General features: G+C 42.5%; 1 protein-coding gene across 1 annotated transcript; it reads right to left on the reverse strand.

The window, feature by feature from the left end:
• Nucleotides 1–13,694: 13,694 nt before the first annotated feature.
• LOC117506971 (flocculation protein FLO11-like) lies at nucleotides 13,695–14,702 on the reverse strand. Its single transcript, XM_034166679.1, has one exon. It carries the CDS (start codon nucleotides 14,700–14,702, stop codon nucleotides 13,695–13,697), a length of 1,008 nt encoding a protein of 335 aa, XP_034022570.1.
• Nucleotides 14,703–22,327: the final 7,625 nt, after the last annotated feature.

Genomic DNA, 22,327 nt, shown 5'->3' on the forward strand with positions numbered 1-22,327 from the left:
AGCAGATAACCCATAAGTTGGAGAGGAAATGGCGTCTCACTAATTTAGAAGATCTTCACTTAGCCTGGAAAAAGAGTCTGTTGCTCTATAAAAAAGCCCTCCGTAAAGCTAGGACATCTTACTACTCATCACTAATTGAAGAAAATAAGAACAACCCCAGGTTTCTTTTCAGCACTGTAGCCAGGCTGACAAAGAGTCAGAGCTCTATTGAGCCGAGTATTCCTTTAACTTTAACTAGTAATGACTTCATGACTTTCTTTGCTAATAAAATTTTAACTATTAGAGAAAAAATTACTCATAACCATCCCAAAGACGTATCGTTATCTTTGGCTGCTTTCAGTGATGCCGGTATTGGGTTAGACTCTTTCTCTCCGATTGTTCTGTCTGAGTTATTTTCATTAGTTACTTCCTCCAAACCATCAACATGTCTATTAGACCCCATTCCTACCAGGCTGCTCAAGGAAGCCCTACCATTAATTAATGCTTCGATCTTAAATATGATCAATCTATCTTTATTAGTTGGCTATGTACCACAGGCTTTTAAGGTGGCAGTAATTAAACCATTACTTAAAAAGCCATCACTTGACCCAGCTATCTTAGCTAATTATAGGCCAATCTCCAACCTTCCTTTTCTCTTTCTCTTGAAAGGGTAGTTGTAAAACAGCTAACTGATCATCTGCAGAGGAATGGTCTCTTTGAAGAGTTTCAGTCAGGTTTTAGAATTCATCATAGTACAGAAACAGCATTAGTGAAGGTTACAAATGATCTTCTTATGGCCTCAGACAGTGGACCCATCTCTGTGCTTGTTCTGTTAGACCTCAGTGCTGCTTTTGATACTGTTGACCATAAAATTTTATTACAGAGATTAGAGCATGCCATAGGTATTAAAGGCACTGCGCTGCGGTGGTTTGAATATTTATCTAATAGATTACAATTTGTTCATGTAAATGGGGAATCTTCTTCACAGACTGAGGTTAATTATGGAGTTCCACAAGGTTCTGTGCTAGGACCAATCTTATTCACTTTATACATGTTTCCCTTAGGCAGTATTATTAGACGGCATTGCTTAAATTTTCATTGTTATGCGGATACACAGCTTTATCTATCCATGAAGCCAGAGGACACACACCAATTAGCTAAACTGCAGGATTGTCTTACAGACATAAAGACATGGATGACCTCTAATTTCCTGCTTTTAAACTCAGATAAAACTGAAGTTATTGTACTTGGCCCCACAAATCTTAGAAACATGGTGTCTAACCAGATCCTTACTCTGGATGGCATTACCCTGACCTCTAGTAATACTGTGAGAAATCCTGGAGTCATTTTTGATCAGGATATGTCATTCAATGCGCTTATTAAACAAATATGTAGGACTGCTTTTTTGCATTTACGCAATATCTCTAAAATTAGAAAGGTCTTGTCTCAGAGTGATGCTGAAAAACTAATTCATGCATTTATTTCCTCTAGGCTGGACTATTGTAATTCATTATTATCAGGTTGTCCTAAAAGTTCCCTGAAAAGCCTTCAGTTAATTCAAAATGCTGCAGCTAGAGTACTGACGGACTAGAAGGAGAGAGCATATCTCATCCATATTGGCCTCTCTTCATTGGCTTCCTGTTAATTCTAGAATAGAATTTAAAATTCTTCTTCTTACTTATAAGGTTTTGAATAATCAGGTCCCATCTTATCTTAGGGACCTCATAGTACCATATCACCCCAATAGAGCACTTCACTCTTAGACTGCAGGCTTACTTGTAGTTCCTAGGGTTTGTAAGAGTAGAATGGGAGGCAGAGCCTTCAGCTTTCAGGCTCTTCTCTTGTGGAACCAGCTCTCAATTCAGATCAGGGAGACAGACACCCTCTCTACTTTTAAGATTAGGCTTAAAACTTTCCTTTTTGCTAAAGCTTATAGTTAGGGCTGGATCAGGTGACCCTGAACCATCCCTTAGTTATGCTACTATAGACTTAGACTGCTGGGGGGTTCCCATGATGCACTGAGTGTGTCTTTCTCTTTTTGCTGTGTATGCACCACTCTGCATTTAATCATTAGTGATTGATCTCTGCTCCCCTCCACAGCATGTCTTTTTCCTGGTTCTCTCCCTCAGCCCCAACCAGTCCCAGCAGAAGACTGCCCCTCCCTGAGCCTGGTTCTGCTGGAGGTTTCTTCCTGTTAAAAGGGAGTTTTTCCTTCCCACTGTTGCCAAGTGCTTGCTCACAGGGGGTCGTTTTGACCGTTGGGGTTTTTCCGTAATTATTGTATGGCCTTGCCTTACAATATAAAGCACCTTGGGGCAACTGTTTGTTGTGATTTGGTGCTATATAAATAAAATTGATTTGATTTTGATTTGATTTCAGTTTAGGAGAGATGGGTCATATAGAGGCGTACCAGAGAACATGGTTTGAATTACAGCAGGGAACTGAGATTTGGAGGGTGTCCAGTTTGCTGTCTTCAGAGTTGCATATCTGCTTTTTGTGAATCATGTGGTTCTGTTGGCTTCATCAGACTGTCACCTCCAGTGCACACTGGGCAAGTTTGAAGCCAAGTGTGAAGTGACGGGGATAAGGATCAGCACCTGCAAATCGGAGACCATGGTCCTTTGTTGGAAAAGGGTGGACTGTCCCCTCTGGGTCAGAGCAGAGTTATTGCCCTAATTGGAGGAGTTTAAGTATCTCAAGGTCTTGTTTACCACTGGGGGTAAGATGGAATGTGAGGTCAATAAAAGGTTCAGTGCTGCTTCTAAGGTCCTATGGTCTCTGTACTGGACCACTGTGACAAAGAAAGGGCTGCGATAGAAGGTGAGTCTCTCGATTCACCAGTTGATTTATGCTCTTATCACCAACTATGGTCATTAAGTTTGGGTAATTACTGCAAGAAGAAGGTTGCAGATACAAGCAGAAGAAATGAGGATCCTCTGTAGAGTATCTGGGCTGACACTCCAGGACAGGTTGAGAAGCTCAAATTTCTGAGAGACTTGCAGTAGAGCTGCTACTTCTTAGCATCAAAAGGAGCCAGATGAAGTGGTTTGGACAGCTGGTGAGGATGCTCCAGGTCATCTCCATTGGTACGTCTTCCAGGCACATCCAGCTGGGAGGAGACCCCGGGGAAGACCCAGGACTAGGTGGAGAGATTATATCTCCACACTGGCCTGGGAACGTCTCAGGATTCCCCAGTCAGAGGTGGTTAATGTGGCTCAGGAAAGGGAAGTTTGGAGTCCCCTACGGGATCCCTTAGGGAGGTTCCCAGGAGGCATCCTTCCCAGGTGCCGCACACACGTGTGGAGCCGAAATTATCACTCAGCTGTGTGTCTGTTTGTGTGTGTGCCCTGCATGTATGTGCATATGCCACTGGAAGGTTTTGCTGAAAGTGCTGGCAGTGGGCCAAGCAGTCACACCATACGTCAGATGCAGCTTTACCAGCAAACTTTAATTTTTTTTCTTTTTTCACAACACAAGTCTGTGCACTGTGATGCCAGTGGATAATCACATGGAATTAAATTTTTGCAGCAGAGATGAAAGGCTTTTCACCACAGGCTGTGGTTTGGTTCCTGTGCATTCTGCACTGTCCTGCTTCTGTGCTGGAGGGGAGTTTCATGTTTAATAATCTTGTCATGGTCTGGCAATACCGTTCCACGTCACGCCTCCTACAGAGTTTAGATGATGATCAGGTAATAATATGTATATTACAGTGGTGAGATCCGTTCAGCTCCGTGCCTTACGTGCGCTATGACGCATTACTGCGCATGAGACCACGGAGAGGCACAGCAGCACACGGTACTTTTGGTTTGATTGTGTACTGTTCACATTCATTATACATGATGAATGCGTGTCACATACATGTTATTACATATTAACATTTCCTTTGCCCTCCCTGGCCGGGGTCCAGTGGTGGACATACGTGGCAAAACATGCCAGCAGGCTTTGCCGTGACCAGTCGATCTCAGAGCTCAATCAACCGCGATCAGGTAATTTCAGATACTGTTTTGATGCCGTCAGAGTATGTAGACTGCTATCAGATGATGCAAAAACTGCATATAGACCACCGTCAGATGTGCGTTCCATCTCAATGGTGCCAAGAGTGTTGTGAATGTGCAACCCACTCAGGACAGCAGAGTGAATGGGACCAAATATGTAGATGCTCAAAGACTGCCGTCTGTTGGTCTTCAGACCGAAAGTCAGTATTTTCCGATTGTGGCCGGATGTGTCACTGTGACGCAATTCGGCTTCAATCAGCGTATGTGTGCGGGGGTATAAGGGAGATAGCCACCCTCCTGAGGAAAACCTATAAATACCTATTAATATGACTGTAGCCTTTAAATATGACAAAATAAATATGAAGACTGTTAGTTCAAATCATTTTTATAGCCACTTTTCTTAGACAAGTTAGGGGATGGATACATAAATATTTCTAAGTCATTAAATATGTCTTGGTGGCACGGTGGCTTAGTGCTTAGCACCGTTGCCTCACAGCAAAAAGGTCATGGGATCACTTCCCACCTGGTCCTTTCTGTGTGGAGTTTGCATGTTCTCAACTTCGTCCCACTTCCTAAGACATGTGGGTTAGGTGAATTGGTGACTGAACTGATTGTAGGTGTGTGTGAGTGTGAATGAGTTTGTCTATCTATAGCAACCTATGATAGGGTGCACCAGGGTGCAGGGTGCACCCCCACCTCACACTCTATGACTGCTGGTATAGGCTCCAGCAATTATATGGAATAACCAATTACAGAAATGAATAAATGGACTGCATTTATATAGCGCTTTTCCATCTGCATCAGATGCTCAAAGCACTTTACAAACTATGCCTCACATTCACCCCAATGTCAGGGTGCTGCCATATTGGCTCACTACACACTGGGAGCACCTTGCCCAAGGGCCCTTAGTGATTTTCCAGTCAGCTGGGGATTTGAACCGAGGAGCTTCTGGTCTCAAGCCCAACACCTTAACCACTAGACTATCACCTCCTAGAAAATGAATATAACTTGAACTTTAAATTTACGAGGGGCAACTGAGACCTGACCTGAACCTGACTTACAAAAAGAATGTGGTTTATCATCTTTTGCAAAACCAGCATTTGTCAACATTGCATCCAGTGAGTCAATACTTCACACATTCTTGAGAAATGTTGGTTTCTCATCATGCAAAAGATAGAGAATGCATCCTACCTTTCCTGGGTCAGGCTCAAAACTTCTCAATTGCAAGTCATGTGTTCCATGTTATGGGGTTGCATACAGTAATTACATTACAAACTAAATGTAACTGTAATACATTAGAGTTACTGAGAAAAATGCGCAATTAAATTCCATATACTATGTAAAATATTGGTGATGTAGCGAGAAGCCTGTCTTTAACATTCAACATTTGCCTGAAGCAAAAGGTCATAAAAGTTTCTTCAAAGAAGAACCCAGCACAACTCAAGGTTTGGAATATATCTAGGTGTCAAAATGACATTATTCTGAGCCCAACACAGGATGGCCAGGTGTCATAAAACCACACCACAGGATTTAAGACTTCCAAAAGTGCATTCCTCACTAAGAGTGGTCCTTATCAGCTTCCAAAGCCAGATGGTCAGCACCCTCCTTTTTCCTCTTAAAACACAGATCCAAGGAGAACATACTTTTCCCCAAAAGTTCCAGAACTTTGTCTTCACAGCAAAATTCCAATAAGTTCATATTACAGAAGAAATAGTATCAACTTGCAGACCACAATGCAGTTTTTCTGGTCAAAATCGACTTCAGATTGACTGATTTCATGTTTTATGATAAAAACCCAAAACCAGCCTCTTCCAGTACATGGAACAAGAGTGACCCCGTTGGGCGAATTGGGGAAAGATGTGTGCCCAATTTGTGTAGTGTTATAAAGTTGAAGTTACATTTAAAAAGTGGTACTATAGTTTGTTGTAACAACAAAAAAAAGAAAGAAATGAACATGTGATTATTTAACCTCACACATGGAATTTATATGTACTGTGCCTTTTTGTTCTGATCATAGATTGACTATCAAATGTGTGCTATTACGTATGGTTGTTGTCATGCGCTGTTTCTAAGAATTGTTTACATGAGTTTTGTAATACAGGACTTGCTTGGTTTTAAGAGGGAATTTAAGAAGTGGAAATTGATTTATTATCAATATTAGACAAAGAAGTGCACAAAAACTACAATAACCAGAATTCTTCGGGGTGGATCTTTTAACCCTTTAAAAGCATGCGCCCCAGGAAGACTCACGCTCTTACGCTTTTGACTCTTATGTGCTCTTACCCTCCGACCCTCCGACTGCTTATTTTTCTCTTTTCTTGGGTCTTGAGACGCTCTCCTCTGCCATCCCATTTTTATGACCCTTTGTTCTTTCAACCACGTGTTTGAATTGATTTCTTGACTGTGCACACAACAAGAAATTACTTTTTACTTTTCTTCCACCGACAACTTTTACCCAAACTTTTTGTGAAGCAAAACGCGCTGGCGCAAGTAACTTCCTTTGATGATTTTTCAAGTTAAAACCTTTTTAAACTCCAAATTTATCAGTGAACATTTTTCTTACAAAGTCAGTTATTTTTGGTATTGAGCTTTTGATTTGACCTGGCTTCCAAAGATGACGACGAAAGACGAATTTTTGTTTTTGGCGAATAGAGAATAAAGACACTCAAACCTTTATTCTGACAATCCCAGACCACAAGTGCTGCAGAGATATATACATCCAGGTCAACCTGAGCCATGCAGCGAGTCGAAACCCCATCAAAAGTCACAGCTTTAAAACCTAAATCGCCCCTGGTAACCAATGAAGCCCGGTGCAGTGACCAGCAGAGTCCCTCTGTCAAGGTCCTTCAAGTACAGCTGTTGCAGATGGATGGTTCATCGACTGGAAACGAGGCAGCTCCCAGCATCTGACCTCACGGAGATCTACCTGCCCTGCACCCCAAGTAAGCTCTGGTGTTTGTGTCAGAATCTAAGTGTCATTAACAATATCTCACATTAATAAATACCAAAGTAAATGCCCTGCTGACTAGGACATAATTCATTCTTAAACTCCCGCAACTAAACCATATTACATAAACATCATATAATAATTGTCCATTGAACTTCGTCATCATAAAATTGCCTTACCGTGATATGTCTTGTTATTCAACTCCTGGCTGAGTTTTTAAACGTATGTTGTTGTCTGTGATTTTTTTAATATGGTTTTTTTGTGAGGTATCGGATCTTGACCTGTAGAACTTCCGACCGGAAGATCAGAGACTGATTTAATATTTCCTATTGACTGATCCTAAAATCATTTATAATATCATTCAACACATCTTTCCGCTACAGTAATTACAAAGAAATTACATTTGGCATATAATACATATTCATATAATAATAATCCCAAAAACCTGTAAAATATTCATTGTGCCTGTGTTGCTTTAAATCTTTGCTGTGCAGGAATGGCATATTTCTTAACAATGTGGGTCACTACAAGCAGTGGTGGGCACAGATAACCAAAAAATTAACGTCGTTAACAGATAATCAGGTAATTGAAAAGTTATCTTTTATAAAGCTAAACCGATAAACCACCCAAAAATGATAACTTCTAGTATTGTCTCTGGTACACTTGCAGCTACTAGCAAGCTGATTTTGAGTTTTAACACCACAATCACTTCTGGTAGCATCAAAGGCGATGACAGACTGAAACAATGAGTCAGAACTTCTGTCTTTGAGCATCCTGCCCCCTGCTGGAAGCTCCTGTTTACTACATGGCTTCCAGCACAGAAGCAGCTGAGAGGAGCCATGAAGCTCAACTCTCTACTCAATCAGAGCGCTGCCGTCAGGCGGAGGTCTTGGAAAATAAAGCAGTGCTGAGTTATGGTTTGGTGTATAAATAAAATGAATACTGATAGAATAACTCCATTAATGTCAATTCTGTCATTTGTGCAAAGTTAAAATATAACATATATCTTTTAATGTTGAATAATGCACTGATTCTGAAGTTTTGTAACAGACAGATGGCAAAGGATTCTGGGTAAAATGTGCCTCCGCTAACACTGATTGGTTGAATCATTCATTATGTAAACCAACACATTATGTGAGGTGTGTTTTGTGTTGGTGTTTACAGATAAATGTGCTTTTGTAAAATATGACATTTTTTATTTGTAAAAAACGGCACTTTAAAAAAAAAAAGCCAAGTTGTAATTAGATAACCGTTTGATATAACCGGTGTCAAAATAAAGAGAACACTACCATGATCTACTGGTGCCAGTGTGCATTTTGGCCCTTTTTCAGTTGATTTTTCATTCATGTGAGAGTTTCAGGTTAATCGCGCATCCTGCGCCGTTTAGTATACATGGAGTAACGAGCTGTGTTTAACCTCTCACGACCACCTCCTGATCGGGGATCATATGGTCAGATGAAAATCAAACCTGTTTGATATTCTGGTCGGCCGTCGAGAGGGTTCCCACTGCTGAAGTGCTACGAGCATCCAACCTCTTGCACTGTGCCTGTGCAAACACCGCAGACCTGTCTTGTAATGATTTTTTTTTTTTTACTTTGATGTCTCCCATCGTGAGTTTTTGTAAAAAATAAGAAATGTAAATTAAGTTTGAAAAAAAAGCTTCTGTTTACATTTTACTTCTGGAAACACGTGTCCGATGTGTGGTTTTTGAACGTACAATGTGTGTTTGGACATACACTCAGCAAAAATATAAACGCAACACTTTTGGTTTTGCTACCATTTTGTATGAGATGAACTCAAAGATCTAAAACTTTTTCCACATAAACAATATCACCATTTCCCTCAAATATTGTTCACAAACCAGTCTAAATCTGTGATAGTGAGCACTTCTCCTTTGCTGAGATAATCCATCCCACCTCACAGGTGTGCCATATCAAGATGCTGATTAGACACCATGATTAGTGCACAGGTGTGCCTTAGACTGCCCACAATAAAAGGCCACTCTGAAAGGTGCAGTTTTATCACACAGCACAATGCCACAGATGTTGCAAGATTTGAGGGAGCATGCAATTGGCATGCTGACAGCAGGAATGTCAACCAGAGCTGTTGCTCATGTATTGAATGTTCATTTCTCTACCATAAGCTGTCTCCAAAGGCGTTTCAGAGAATTTGGCAGTACATCCAACCAGCCTCACAACCGCAGACCACGTGTAACCACACCAGCCCAGGAGCTCCACATCCAGCATATTCACCTCCAAGATCGTCTGAGACCAGCCACTCGGACAGCTGCTGAAACAATCGGTTTGCATAACCAAAGAGTTTCTGCACAAGCTGTCAGAAACCGTCTCAGGGAAGCTCATCTGCATGCTCGTCGTCCTCATCGGGGTCTCAACCTGACTCCAGTTCATCGTCGCAACCGACTTGAGTGGGCAAATGCTCACATTCGCTGGCGTCTGGCACGTTGGAGAGGTGTTCTCTTCACGGATGAATCCCAGTTCACACTGTCCAGGGCAGATGGCAGACAGCGTGTGTGGCGTCGTGCGGGTGAGCGGTTTTCTGATGTCAATGTTGTGGATCGAGTGGCCCATGGTGGCGGTGGGGTTATGGTATGGGGAGGCGTCTGGTATGGACGAAGAACACAGGTGCATTTTATTGATGGCATTTTGAATGCACAGAGATACCGTGACGAGATCCTGAGGCCCATTGTTGTGCCATCCAAGAACATCACCTCATGTTGCAGCAGGATAATGCACGGCCCCATGTTGCAAGGATCTGTACACAATTCTTGGAAGCTGAAAATGTCCCAGTTCTTGCATGGCCGGCATACTCACTGGACATGTTACCCATTGAGCATGTTTGGGATGCTCTGGGCCGGCGTATACGACAGCGTGTACCAGTTCCTGCCAATACCCAGCAACTTCGCACAGCCATTAAAGAGGAGTGGACCAACATTCCACAGGCCACAATTGACAACCTGATCAAATCTATGCAAAGGAGATGTGTTGCACTGCATGAGGCAAATGGTGGTCACACCAGATACTGACTGGTATCGCCCCCAATAAAACAAAACTGCACCTTTCAGAGTGGCCTTTTATTGTGGGCAGTCTAAGGCACACCTGTGCACTAATCATGGTGTCTAATCAGCATCTTGATATGGCACACCTGTGAGGTGGGATGGATTATCTCAGCAAAGGAGAAGTGCTCACTATCACAGATTTAGACTTGTTTGTGAACAATATTTGAGGGAAATGGTGATATTGTGTATGTGGAAAAAGTTTTAGATCTTTGAGTTCATCTCATACAAATGGGAGCAAAACCAAAAGTGTTGCGTTTATATTTCTGTTGAGTGTATATATATATATATATATACACACACACACACACGCGTGTATATTATATATATATATATATATATACACACACACACACACACACACACACACACACACACACACACACACACACACACACACACACACACATGTATATATACAGGAGTTGAATACACCTTTCGGTGCTACTTGGACACGTCATCAGTGAAGAACCCAGGTTCATAGGGTGTTTCGGGTCTTTGATCTTCATACACTCTCTCCTGGGCGATATATTCTATTTCTACCTCATTTTTGTATGTCTTGCACAAGTATTATTATTATTGCTTTTCCTTGCACACGCTGTTTGATGAACATTTTCCTCTACTTGCACCCATCTTGTGTGTTTTTTAAGAGCTGATGTAACGTGAATTTCTCCTCTGTGAGATCAATAAAGTTTATGTTATCTTATTACTTTAAAATTAAAACATATATCTGATATTTTCACTTTATAAAAGTTCAGATGTGACGTTAATTTAAATAACTTGTCCAAAATTAGTTTGGTTAAATTTGAACCATAAGTTAAAAATTAATGCCTCTGCATGACTTGGGTGATATTGCCCGCATATCATTATGGGGTTAAAAGAAATTAGTTTTTTTTTTTTTTGTGACCTGTTCTCCTTTGCCTGCAGAGGATAGAACGATTTCTTCTAGAAGCAGCTCTCCTCTGTTTGCAGAGGGTAGAACTACACATCTGCAACAAAACATTTAACAGGTCGGTGCTCAACTGATTTTAAATTTTATAAATGTTTGTAGCTGTTCAGATTTGTTTACCACGTTAACGGTCTTAAAATTATCGGACAAAAATTTATTGGAAGATAATTAGTCCGATAATAGTTTTCAGTGTTATCTGAAAAGATAATCCGATAATGAAAACATTATCTTCGATAATTATCGGTTATCGGATTATCGGAACTGTGCCCACCACTGACTACAAGCCACCAAGATGAGTTTGATCGGTCTTGCACCGCTCCAGCTGCGAAGCAACGTCTATCTCAAAGTTGCCAGTTTAGCAACTTAGCCTCCAGATTTAGCGACTTTTGACCTTCCCTTGTGACGAAAAATCTTATCTAGGGACAAAAGACAAATATGGCAACTTTTATTCCACACAAACAGGTTGGTTTTGCAACAGTGGGATAGTTTACATTGCTGTTGCTTTGGGGAAAGAAAAGAGGGGGCACTGGGAGAGATACAGGCGAGGAGCATCTGTTCTCAAATTTAGTTATTTTGAACTCTTAATAAAAGGTTCAGTGAAAGATAAGTTTCTTCACTGCCAGGTTTAAATTAAAGTTCTGATTTTTCAGTTTCATTATCCAATTTTAAATTTGTTTGAAAAGTAATCAAAAGAAATGTTAAAATTCTTGCATTACTTATAACATTTTTAAGAGTAATTTATAAACTGCAGTCTATTAAATTCCAAAAGTAACCTTCCAAACACTGGTAGTAAATCTGTCTGGAGTAGGCAGTTCTGAGTGATCATACAAGCAGGGGACTAGTAAGGAAAGCTCCCAAGACACGCAGATAACCCTGAGAGAGCTAGACTTCTTTGGAGATTTGATTGGAGAAACTGTGCCCCAGTTTATCTTTTATGTTTTGTGCCACCAGTTACATACAGCTTCATGGTGGACTGGGAACAGAGGAGGATTTTCATACAAACAACAAACTGTCACACCGGGCGAACAAAACTAGAATGGAACTGAATAATGGCTCAAGAATGAAAAGTAACAAAACAATGTAACACAGCAAAACTAGAACAGAAAATAACCAGATGATAAAAAAAAACTAATACAGCAAAGCAGGGGCAGGAGGTGAGCCAAAGGGAGAGGCAAAATAAGGATCAAGGCCTAGACCCAGGCTGGGCATGACAGTACCCCCTCCCCATGTGGGAGCCACCGGGCGACCGCATCCACAACACCCCGACACCGGGCGGCCGGCGGGGGACGCAGGACGGGGGACAAACAGAGGCAGAGGGCACACAAATGAGTTAACAGGCTGGAGACCCCAAGGACGACTGACAACAAGGCTGTAATTGGGCCAGGGAACCAAGGGGTGGTAAAAGGTAACAGGCGACCAGACCTCAGGCACGACCTTGCACCAAAAGACGGTGGGAGGCTGGCATGCGACCAGGTCCGCAGGGTGGCCAGGAGGCCCTTTAAAATGTGCAACACCATCAGGAGGCCGACTCCTGGGGACATTGGACTCAGGATGATGTACAGGGAGGGACACAGGGCCGAAACGTCAGAAAGCCCCGACAGACAGATACCGGTGCCTCAAGGCGGAAACCATCAAATGGGAAAGACAAAAAACCTAAAAAATAACCAGGCCCAAAACATCCCAACTACCCAATGAATCAAATACACTCCCTGCATTCCTAAACCCCCATTCCAGATAACAACCCCCTCCAAGGAGCCTGAAAACCAGTTAGTTGTAGAACACAGGTGAGAATTTTGCATTTCAAATAAAGTGCTACGGAGAACACCAAACGATAGCTGATGTGAGGCACTGAAGTGCTCAAACCTAAAACATAACGATCTCACTACCCAAAGCATCCCACAAACCATGAGTCGAGATGTTGCCATATGTCGCAAAATCCCACATCCAATTAACCTAACCATCTATCCTAAAAGAAATGAAAGCCACAGACCTAATTGACGCAGATGACGCCTCACTGAATCATATACCGCATCAACGAGGGATGACACAGAGATCTTATATGAGCCATACAGGTACGAAATCAGACACATAAACAGTCCTGCGCCCAATTGTGAGATGCAGAACACAACCCAAAACATGACATAACTCCTGAGTATGAGCTAATCTTAAGAATCATTTCCTTCCAAAGGAACAAATGATAAATGCTCCTTCCTGATAAGTTCATAACGTGAGCAGAACTGGGAAAACAAGCCAGAACCCACTGACTGGACTTGGCACCAGCTTGAATGGAGTTGCATCTCCCAAACTGATAAACTCTTTCAGGGAAGGAACTGAAGAAAACAACTTGCCTGCAGCTCAGCATTACACATGTGGTAATCAACAATCGTAAGAGCTTGCATGTAACACATTTCAAAATGTGTCGTGGCAACGTAGGCAGTTTCTCCATAAATTTACAAAAACACCCTCTCAGATTCAGGAATGGTGCTTGTGACAGACCTTTGACAGATTCATAAGAAAACCATTTCAGGTTGATACGTGGCATTGAAAGCAGACTTCTAACAGACTCACTGACAGTGAAACAGAACAGCATAAACCAGACACAAAAAGAAAAATCACTGACCATCCCTTTAATGCTGTCCTTGTCTGTGTCCAGCTTCCAGGAGGACACAGACAATGGAGCCAGCTGTAGAGGGTCTGGGATGGCAGAACTGTGCAGCTGTGTGTGCGTGTGAACAGTGCTCTCAGATCCCTTTACTGGTCGTGAAGCAGGATGTGTTCCGACTCTTCCAACAGCTGTAAAATGGTGGAACATGTGGAGGCTAACTTGATAGCAGGTGGCGTCTCGGCTGGCATCACGTTAGCTGCAGAACTGGGTGACGTCACCAGCGACATTGCAGCGGCGCCCACTGAAGCCGAGTCACTTGCTGATGATGTAGAGCCAGCTGTAAACAAAGGTATCGATGAGGCAATCATGGTGTGCGCAGAGACAGAGCCAGCTGGAGCCGTCGAAAGAGCAGGTCCGGGTGGCGTTACTGAAGTAGCTGCAACACTACTTCCAGAGGTGGATCCGATTAGTGAGGATGACGCCGCTGGTCCATGAAATGCCAAAGAAGTAACCACCAACGTGCTTGAGGAGGCGGGGCTTGCAGGCGGCGTTGTGTTCGTAGATACAGATGATTCCACGGGAGAGGCTGCAGCCGGACATGCTGAAGCCGAACTGACAGGAGCAGCAGAAGATGTGGAGGTTCCCAGAGAGGTTGGGATCATGGTTCTCTTGGTTGGAACCGCAGTTAGTGACCTGCATGTTCCCGAAGGCCCATTTGGCAGCTTAGCGATCTCGGACTGTCCCAAAGGACTGGTGGGTGTGGCTGCCAGTGGGAAGTCGGTTTTTGTTGACAGAGCAATCTCCGAGGCAGAAGCAGGCGATGTCGGCTGAGGTGCCCGTCTTTTCTGAGGCACAGGAACTGGGATGTCATGGAGCTGACGAGCTGCGGTGCTTGTGACCGGGACGTGCTGCTCCACTGGATCAGAAGGCCTGACCTGGGACACCACTCGGTTTCTTCGTGGAGCAAGTTTTGGAGGAGTCTGGAACGAGGCTGGTATCACAGGCTGCATTTCTGGAACTGACGGCAGGAGGTAAGTGGTCAGCTTATGTGTTTCTGCTTGCTGATGAGGTGCAATGGCGGCATCTGAGAGTGTGATTATTCGTGGTTCATCACAGTAGGCGGCAGTAATTTCAGACTCAACCAAAAAGTCCATTGGGTCTTCTATACATGGAGGCACTCAACCCTGCTGGAACTGTGTTTTAATGTCCTTCAGTTCTGGGAAAGTGGTTAACAAATCAGGCTTGGAATAAATGATCTGTTCAAGAGCTGAGAGAATCTGCTGTTTACTCCACTGACTGCGGCAGTCCTGATACTCAAAAAATAAGTCCTGTATTTTAAATAATACAGTAGCCGTGTCCTGGAGTGCTGACTGCTCTGACTCTGAATTATCATCCTCTTCCAAATCAACCCAGTCAGCCTCATCATCATCAGAAGGCAGGTAAGCCTCAGGGTGCTTCATCTTTCTGTTTCTGTTTCTGTTTGCAAAAAATCGCTCAGTAGCTCAAGGAAAAAGTCAAAAAACCATGGCTGCGAATTCAGCCACTCCCAGGCCTGCTCCAAATAATCAAACTTTTCTCTGGGCGCATAACAGTCATGAAAACAGATGAAAAAAAAGAGAGGTCCTAAAAAATGCTCTTTGTCTCCTCAATGTCTGGATTCGTGGCAAGAGTGTCTGTGGACGGAGTGGAGCCTGTGGGGACCATGTTATGACCAATTTGTTGTCACATTGGGCAGCAGCCTGGCACCAGGAGCAGCTGGACCCGCAATGCAGTCTCCCAAACCAGGCTTTGGTGTATAAGAAATCATTGTCTTTATTCCAGTCTTGGGTTTGGTACACAGGCAATCAAGCAGCGTAGCGGAGGTACAAACAGGATCAGGCAAGAACACAGTCATTGTTCAGCAGGGGTCAGAGGCATGAGAAAAACACAGTAGTCCGGGATGAGGCAAAAGATGTGGTCGAGAAATACAAAGCAGAAGACGGTACACAGATAAACAAAACAGGACTGTGATCAAAAGGCTGGAATGTGTGCTAAGAACAACGACAAACTGGCAAAGGTGTGATAGCTGGGAGGAGATTAAATAAGCAAGTGTTAACAAGGTGCATGTGAAGAGAAGGCTCTAGAAAGGAGGCGTGGCCAGTGAACAAAGAGTATGGATGGGGCAAGACAGTGAGAAAGGGAGTGCGCAAAGTGACGTGATGTAATAGACAGAGACACGTGAGCCGGTACAAGAGCGTGAGTGAATGGAAACAAAACAGACTGAATCAAAGTGAGGGGAAAAAACATAATGGCAGGTGCAGGGCGTGGAGTGAACCTAATTAACTGGGCATGAGGGAAACTGAGAACTATGGACAAAAGTAAAATAAAAACTGAGGGCAGAATAACATAACCAAGAACAGGGTATGAACATGAGGACTGAAAATGGAACATAAATACTTAAGCAAAACTAAACTAGGAAAACAAGGTGGTAAATGAGCTATAAGAAAAACAAACTACATGAAAACAGCAAGTAAAACAAACAAGTGATAAACAATGATCTAATAATGAAAACACAAATGGGACGAACAAAACTAGAATGGAACTGGATAATGGCTCAAGAATGAAAAGTAACAAAACAAAGTAACACAGCAAAACGAGAACAGAAAATAACCACATGATGAAAAAACATAACTAATACATCAAAGCAGGGGCAGGAGGTGAGCTTATGAGGTGGCTTATGTCTCTTGTGCCTTCTGGCAAACTAGCTGAAATTTCACATCTTTTTCAGAAAATACTTCTCTGTGCTACTCCACCATGAAGTATTAGAAGTTGCTTGTGTCAGTCACCACAACGTGGTGCTAGAAATTGCCTGCTACATTTACATCCAGCCACTTGTTAGATCTGTTCCTACAGTCCATCCTATGTCCGTCATAGAAATCATCCAATCCAGCATGTGGATCCAGCCGCATCTCGGACAGAGAGAAAGAGAAAGTGTTGTGAAAGTGTAGTGACACGGACCCACAACAGGGGGCGTAAATGAATGGACAATGAATGAGCCGAAAATAGAACACTTTACTGTTGTGAATGTGCACAACGAAATACAGACGATTACAGAATTTGTATGTAGTCAATCTACAAAGGTGATGTGTGGGCAGGCTCGAGGATAGAAGACGTCCGTCCAGAGAGGAGCCGGAACCCACACGATTTCCACCGCCACCGAACCCGGAGAATACTGGAGCCGCCAAGTCCCGAGTCCCCAGGTGGTCACCGTCTCCGGCTGTCGGATCTGGTACTGCTGGCAGGAAGCAGAAACAATCAAGAGTGGGTGTGTGCACACCCAGTAACACAGTCAGATCCGTTAGATTTCTCCTTTTGTGGGAGAATCTCCACCTCCGACACAAAAACACAGAAACGTGCAGAGACCGACTGTTACTTCTCTGGTTTGGAAAGAGGAGTGAAGTCCGTCACTCTTCTACGTCCAAAACCCAGCTCCCAGCTGACTGAAGATAACAAGTACTCCTGCAAATGTTTCAAAAGACAATGATAAGTGCGTTCAGCACAGACACGGCTGAGAGTTTTACCTTCTTCGCTTGAAGATATCTTGGCAGCGAGGTGGAGATGTCATCCAGCTTTATGGAGTGGTTGATGAATGACATCTGTTGGAGATGATGATTGACAGCTGTCCTGAAGAGGCGGCAGCACCCTCTCATGCCTGAAGCCCGCACTTCAGGCAGGGCGCCCTCTGGTGGAGGCCAGCAGTACCTCCTCTTCAGCGGCCCACACAACAGAAAGTGGAATCAGTCAGCAAGAAAAACTACACTTAAGGTATAATTCCTCAGCATTAAGCAACAGGAAAGCAGAAGAAATATTAAGGTGATTGATCACCAGTCACTAGCCCGAAGCTTCACTAACACACCCAGATTTTTGATAAAGTTGAGGCCGAAACCTGCTCTGTTAACCAATAAAATTAATTTAAAAGGGTAGGAAACATAGTACCATTCTATGCCAGTATGCTAGCCATATGAAAGGGAGAAAATTGTGTCTTAAGTCTGGACTTGAAAGTCTCTACAGAATCTGGCTGGTTTATTGACACAGGGAGATCATTCCACAAAACAGGGGCAAGATAAGAGAACACTCTGTGACCTGCAGACTTTTTATTAACACTAGGGACACAAAGTAGTCCTGCACCGTGAGAACGCAGTATGTTGGGAAGTCCTTACACCGACAGAAACACTCCATAATCTCTCATCAGCCGTTAAACTTTTCACCGAAAACCAGCTTAATTTCTCGAATAGTATCCACTCGGATATTCCTCACAGGTCCAGAAAATTTTTTGATAAAGCAACGCATGCCATCTGGAGCAGCGTGTGAAACAAAGGAATTCAGCCGAGAGAGCGGGACCACATCTCACTCAAGGCCTGCCTACAGGGAAATGACGTCACCGACGCGTGAAAAAACTCACACATGCGCACGAGGGTTCAAGCATGATTGGTGGAATTGCACGTCATTCAAATCCATATAGTTAAAAAAAAAAATAAAAGGGTCGGTTTATTGTCTAATAGACCTCGTATGTAGTTCTTCCAATCACTTATGGGTTTTGAAAATGGAGGGACTGCATATAATAATAGTCATCATACCTAAGTGGTTAATGTAATATTTTTGTTGGGTTGATTTGTTACGACCCAAATTTCAATCAAGCATTTAACTTGGATACGGAATACATAAGTCTGTGTTTACAGTAAAGACAAACGTTCGGTTAATGGGCTGCCCAGTGTATTTATAGAAGACAGCTGTGTTAATAGTGAGGAGTCGTGGCTCTCTGACACAGTTACTTAGCAAACCCCTGGGGGCTCAGGCTAACCCTTTTTACAGGGAAGTCATTATAGAAGCAGATTATACATGACAGTAGAATCTCATTTCCAAACCTCTCAGGATCATTTGGATTAAAATACTCTGGCAAAGCTTATTTCAAATATGAATCCTAAATTTGCACTCCATATCTAAAATGTCCGGTACACTTAACTTAAAATAAACAAAACGCTTAGACCTGTATTCATGAATAAATAAGGCATCTTCTCAGTGAATAAACTGAATATTAACCAATCCGAGATTGCAAGCTCATGCTGAGCATGTATTGAATATTTCAATGCCTAACAAAGGCATAATTTTGTGTTTATGGGACAAGATGTTCAAGTGAAATCCAGGAAGTGTTCACAGATTTGTAAACAATTGTTATCTTCAGTATCAATCCTGTGTACGGTTATGGGGACTAGAACCTATCCCGGCATTGAATGGATGACAAGCAAAGTTCACCTAGACAGGTCATCAGTCCATCACAGGCCTAACACAGAAACACGGGTTCAGATTGAGGTTGGCAATCCATCTTGCTTTCTAACAGGATATCATTCAGAACTGTCTTTCAAATCTAGCTCATCATGTCCAAACTAAATTCCTGTCAAGCTGAATTCAAGCTAGCTCTGTGTGTGGTTTTATACTGTATATATATATATATATATATATATATATATTGGCATTGCTTCGATCACGGCGATACTGGGGAGAGCTGACATTTGCCGTTTAGTATGCTTATGTATTTTGAGTCACAGATGAATGCTGCAAAAATGGAAAGTTGATAGGACTAATACTTTTGGAGAAATTACCAACTAACAACAATGAACAATGGATGTGCGGGGTTTTGGAGTCTTAAATGTTGTAATTGTGGTTCATGTTAGTTTAACAGCGTTGTTAATGTTATTGAGTTATTGTGTTTTTGTAATTTAGTTGGTTTAGTCAGTTAAGTGTCATGTTACCGTTACCATGAGTGAGAAGTGTAGTGTATTTGATGTGTTCTGCCACTCTCTTTGTTTGTGGGTGTGTAAAAATAAAAGCACCTGCTTGCAGCAGAATGCAGAAAAGACAAAAAGCTCTGTCTCTGTCTGTGCATGTGGTGTGTGTAACTTTGTTCACGGACAAATGTGGGAGAGCTGACATTTGCTGCTTGGTATGCTTATGTATTTTTATCGATATCTTTATCTATATTCAGGTCTTAAAAAGTGCTGTTCAATCCCCACAGTATAGGTTCTTGTAGTAGAGAAGCTTGAATCTTCGACTGGACTGGGTTGCTTGACACGAGGACGTTTCGCTTCAAATCGCAGAAGCTTCCTCAGCTAAAATTCTTGCTCTGGTAGTCTGACTTCTGTCTTGACTCTTGTAAAGAAGAATAAACAGAAGCCACAAGCTGGAGTTTTAAACCTAACCAGACCCCTCCTACCGAGAGGCAGACTGCTATAGGCTAGTGACTAAACAATAGCTCTAATGAGCAACTATTGTGCTCTAGTTAGCACCTTCCTAATGACAAGGCAGCGGTCCCTCCTAATGATGGGATGGACGCCTTTCCTGATGGCTCCCTTGACGACTCTCCTGATGATGTGAATGACTCATTACCATGAACAAAAGACTGAAACTCCTTTGACCTGAAGTACCCCATTGTAAACAAGGGACAGAGCATGTCTCAGACCTCCTCCCTGGTTAAGGCTGGGTTTCAACTGTTTCACATAGAATGCCTCCTTGACCCCTCTCTCAAACCATTACACCACTGGGGAAAAGAAGGACCTGTCATCACTGGACACGTAACTTGATTGATTCTGTTGTCCTGACATCTTTTTATTTTGAGAGAGGGGTCAAGGAGGCACACAGAAATACAGGTTCTTGTGTTATTCCAGAAAAGAAGATTCATCAAATTTGCAAGAAAATTATATAATTTTTCAACAAAAACAAAATTTATATATGGTAAAAAGATGTCAGGACAACAGAATCCATCAAGTTATGTGTCCATTGATGACAGGTCCTTCTTTTCCCCAGTGGTGCAAGTTTTTAATAAATGTTGGTCTCTGAAAAGACTGCACAATGAGAAGAAATTGACTAGAAGGCGCATATGGAAATATTGAGAAATTTAAAAACAGCAAATCATTAGTGAATTTCATGTTTTCATCACATGAGGTTTGTTGCATTGTCTAGCAGGTTTCTGCAAATTAACCAATTCTAATATGAAACTTAGAAGAAGGTTGGGTCAGGCCTGAAATAAAATTATGAATTTTAGAAAAGAGACAGAGCTGTTACATTTTAGATCATTTGTTTGTGGAAGCACTTACGCTCCAGCCTCCTTTTGCGCTTCTTCCCTTGCATTTTCTGCCTGACAAGTCCCTCCATCACATGGACTCTTAGGTCTGTGACAGACATTGGTTGCTGGAGAGGATGATCAATGTTGCATGATCTTCTCTGGAAGTTCATCCGAATTTTCTCCTCCTCCTCAGCAACAGTGTCAGTCAGCAGGCTTCTATGCAGGATCTGTTCCACAGGTGACAGTTTGTAGTCCTGGAAACAGAAGACCAACATACATGATTAAAATGTAGCTTTTTCACACAGTCATGATATCTGAGTCATAGGTTAACCACAATCTGTGATCAGATCATGGCTTAAACAATTTTCTATAGAATTTTTAAAATGCTTGTAGAAAGGTATGTCTTAACCCTCTGGAGTGCAAAATCATCCAGCCAAATGTGTCCGGCAGTCCATGTTCTGGTCAACCCATACAAGTATTATGACTGCCGACAATCACAGCACAGTTGATCAGTTTATATTCTACCTTGACTTGGATCATGCTACTGATGAGGGAATTCAGTTCCTTGAAGTACTGGGACAGGATTCTTGTGTACGTCCCAGCTCTGATCTTAGCAGACAGTCCTCTTGTGCTCACAGGAAATGGAGGGTTGAACAAGAGAAAAACAGCAAAACTATGCAGCTCTGTCATCAACAAAGCAAGAAAACTCATCTTAGGTAATTGCTGTACAACCCCAATTCCAATGACGCTGGGACTTTGTGTAAAATGTAAATAAAATAGAATACAATGATTTGCAAATCCTCTTCAACCTATATTCAATTAAATACACCACAAAGACAAGATATTTAATGTTCAAACTGATAAACTTTATTGATTTTGTGCAAATATTTGCTCATTTTGAAATGGATCCCTGGAACATGTTTCAAAAAAGCTGGGACAGTGGAATGTTTACTACTGTGTTACATCACCTTTCCTTCAAACAACACTCAATAAGCATTTAGGAACTGAGGACGCTAATTGTTGAAGCTTTGTAGGTAGAATTCTTTCCCATTCTTGCTTGATGTACAACTTCAGTTGTTCAACAGTCCGGGGTCTCCGTTGTCATATTTTGCACTTCATAATGCGCCACACATTTTCAATGGGCGACAGGTCTGGACTGCAGGCAGGGCAGTCTAGTACCGATACTCTTTTACTACAAAGCCACGCTGTTGTAACACATGCAGAATGTGGTTTGGCATTGTGTTGCTGAAATAAGCAGGGACATCCCTGAAAAAGCTGTTGCTTGGATGGCAGCATGTGTTGCTCCAAAACCTGGATATACGTACCTTTCAGCACTGATGGTACCATCACAGATGTGTAAGTTGCCCAAGCCATGGGCACTAACATACCCCCATACCATCACAGATGCTGGCTTTTGAACATTCCACTGGTAACAATCTGGATGGTCTTTTTCCTCTTTTGTCCAAAGGACACGAGAGCCATGATTTCCAAAAACAATTTGAAATGTGGACTCATTAGGCCACAGCACACTTTTCCACTTTGCGTCTGTCCATTTCAAATGAGTTTAGGTCCAGAGAAGGCGGCAGCGTTTCTGGATGTTGTTGATGTATGGCTTTCACTTTGCATGGTAGAGTTTTAACTTGCAATTGTCGATGTAGCGACGAACTGTGTTAACTGACA

The sequence above is a fragment of the Thalassophryne amazonica genome, chromosome 1 (assembly GCF_902500255.1).
Source record: "Thalassophryne amazonica chromosome 1, fThaAma1.1, whole genome shotgun sequence".
Taxonomy (NCBI): Eukaryota; Metazoa; Chordata; class Actinopteri; order Batrachoidiformes; family Batrachoididae; genus Thalassophryne; species Thalassophryne amazonica.

Coding starts and splice junctions, on each gene's coding strand:
- LOC117506971 (XM_034166679.1), bottom strand. CDS start 14,702: ATGGACTTTTTGGTTGAGTCTGAAATTACTGCCGCCTACTGTGATGAA.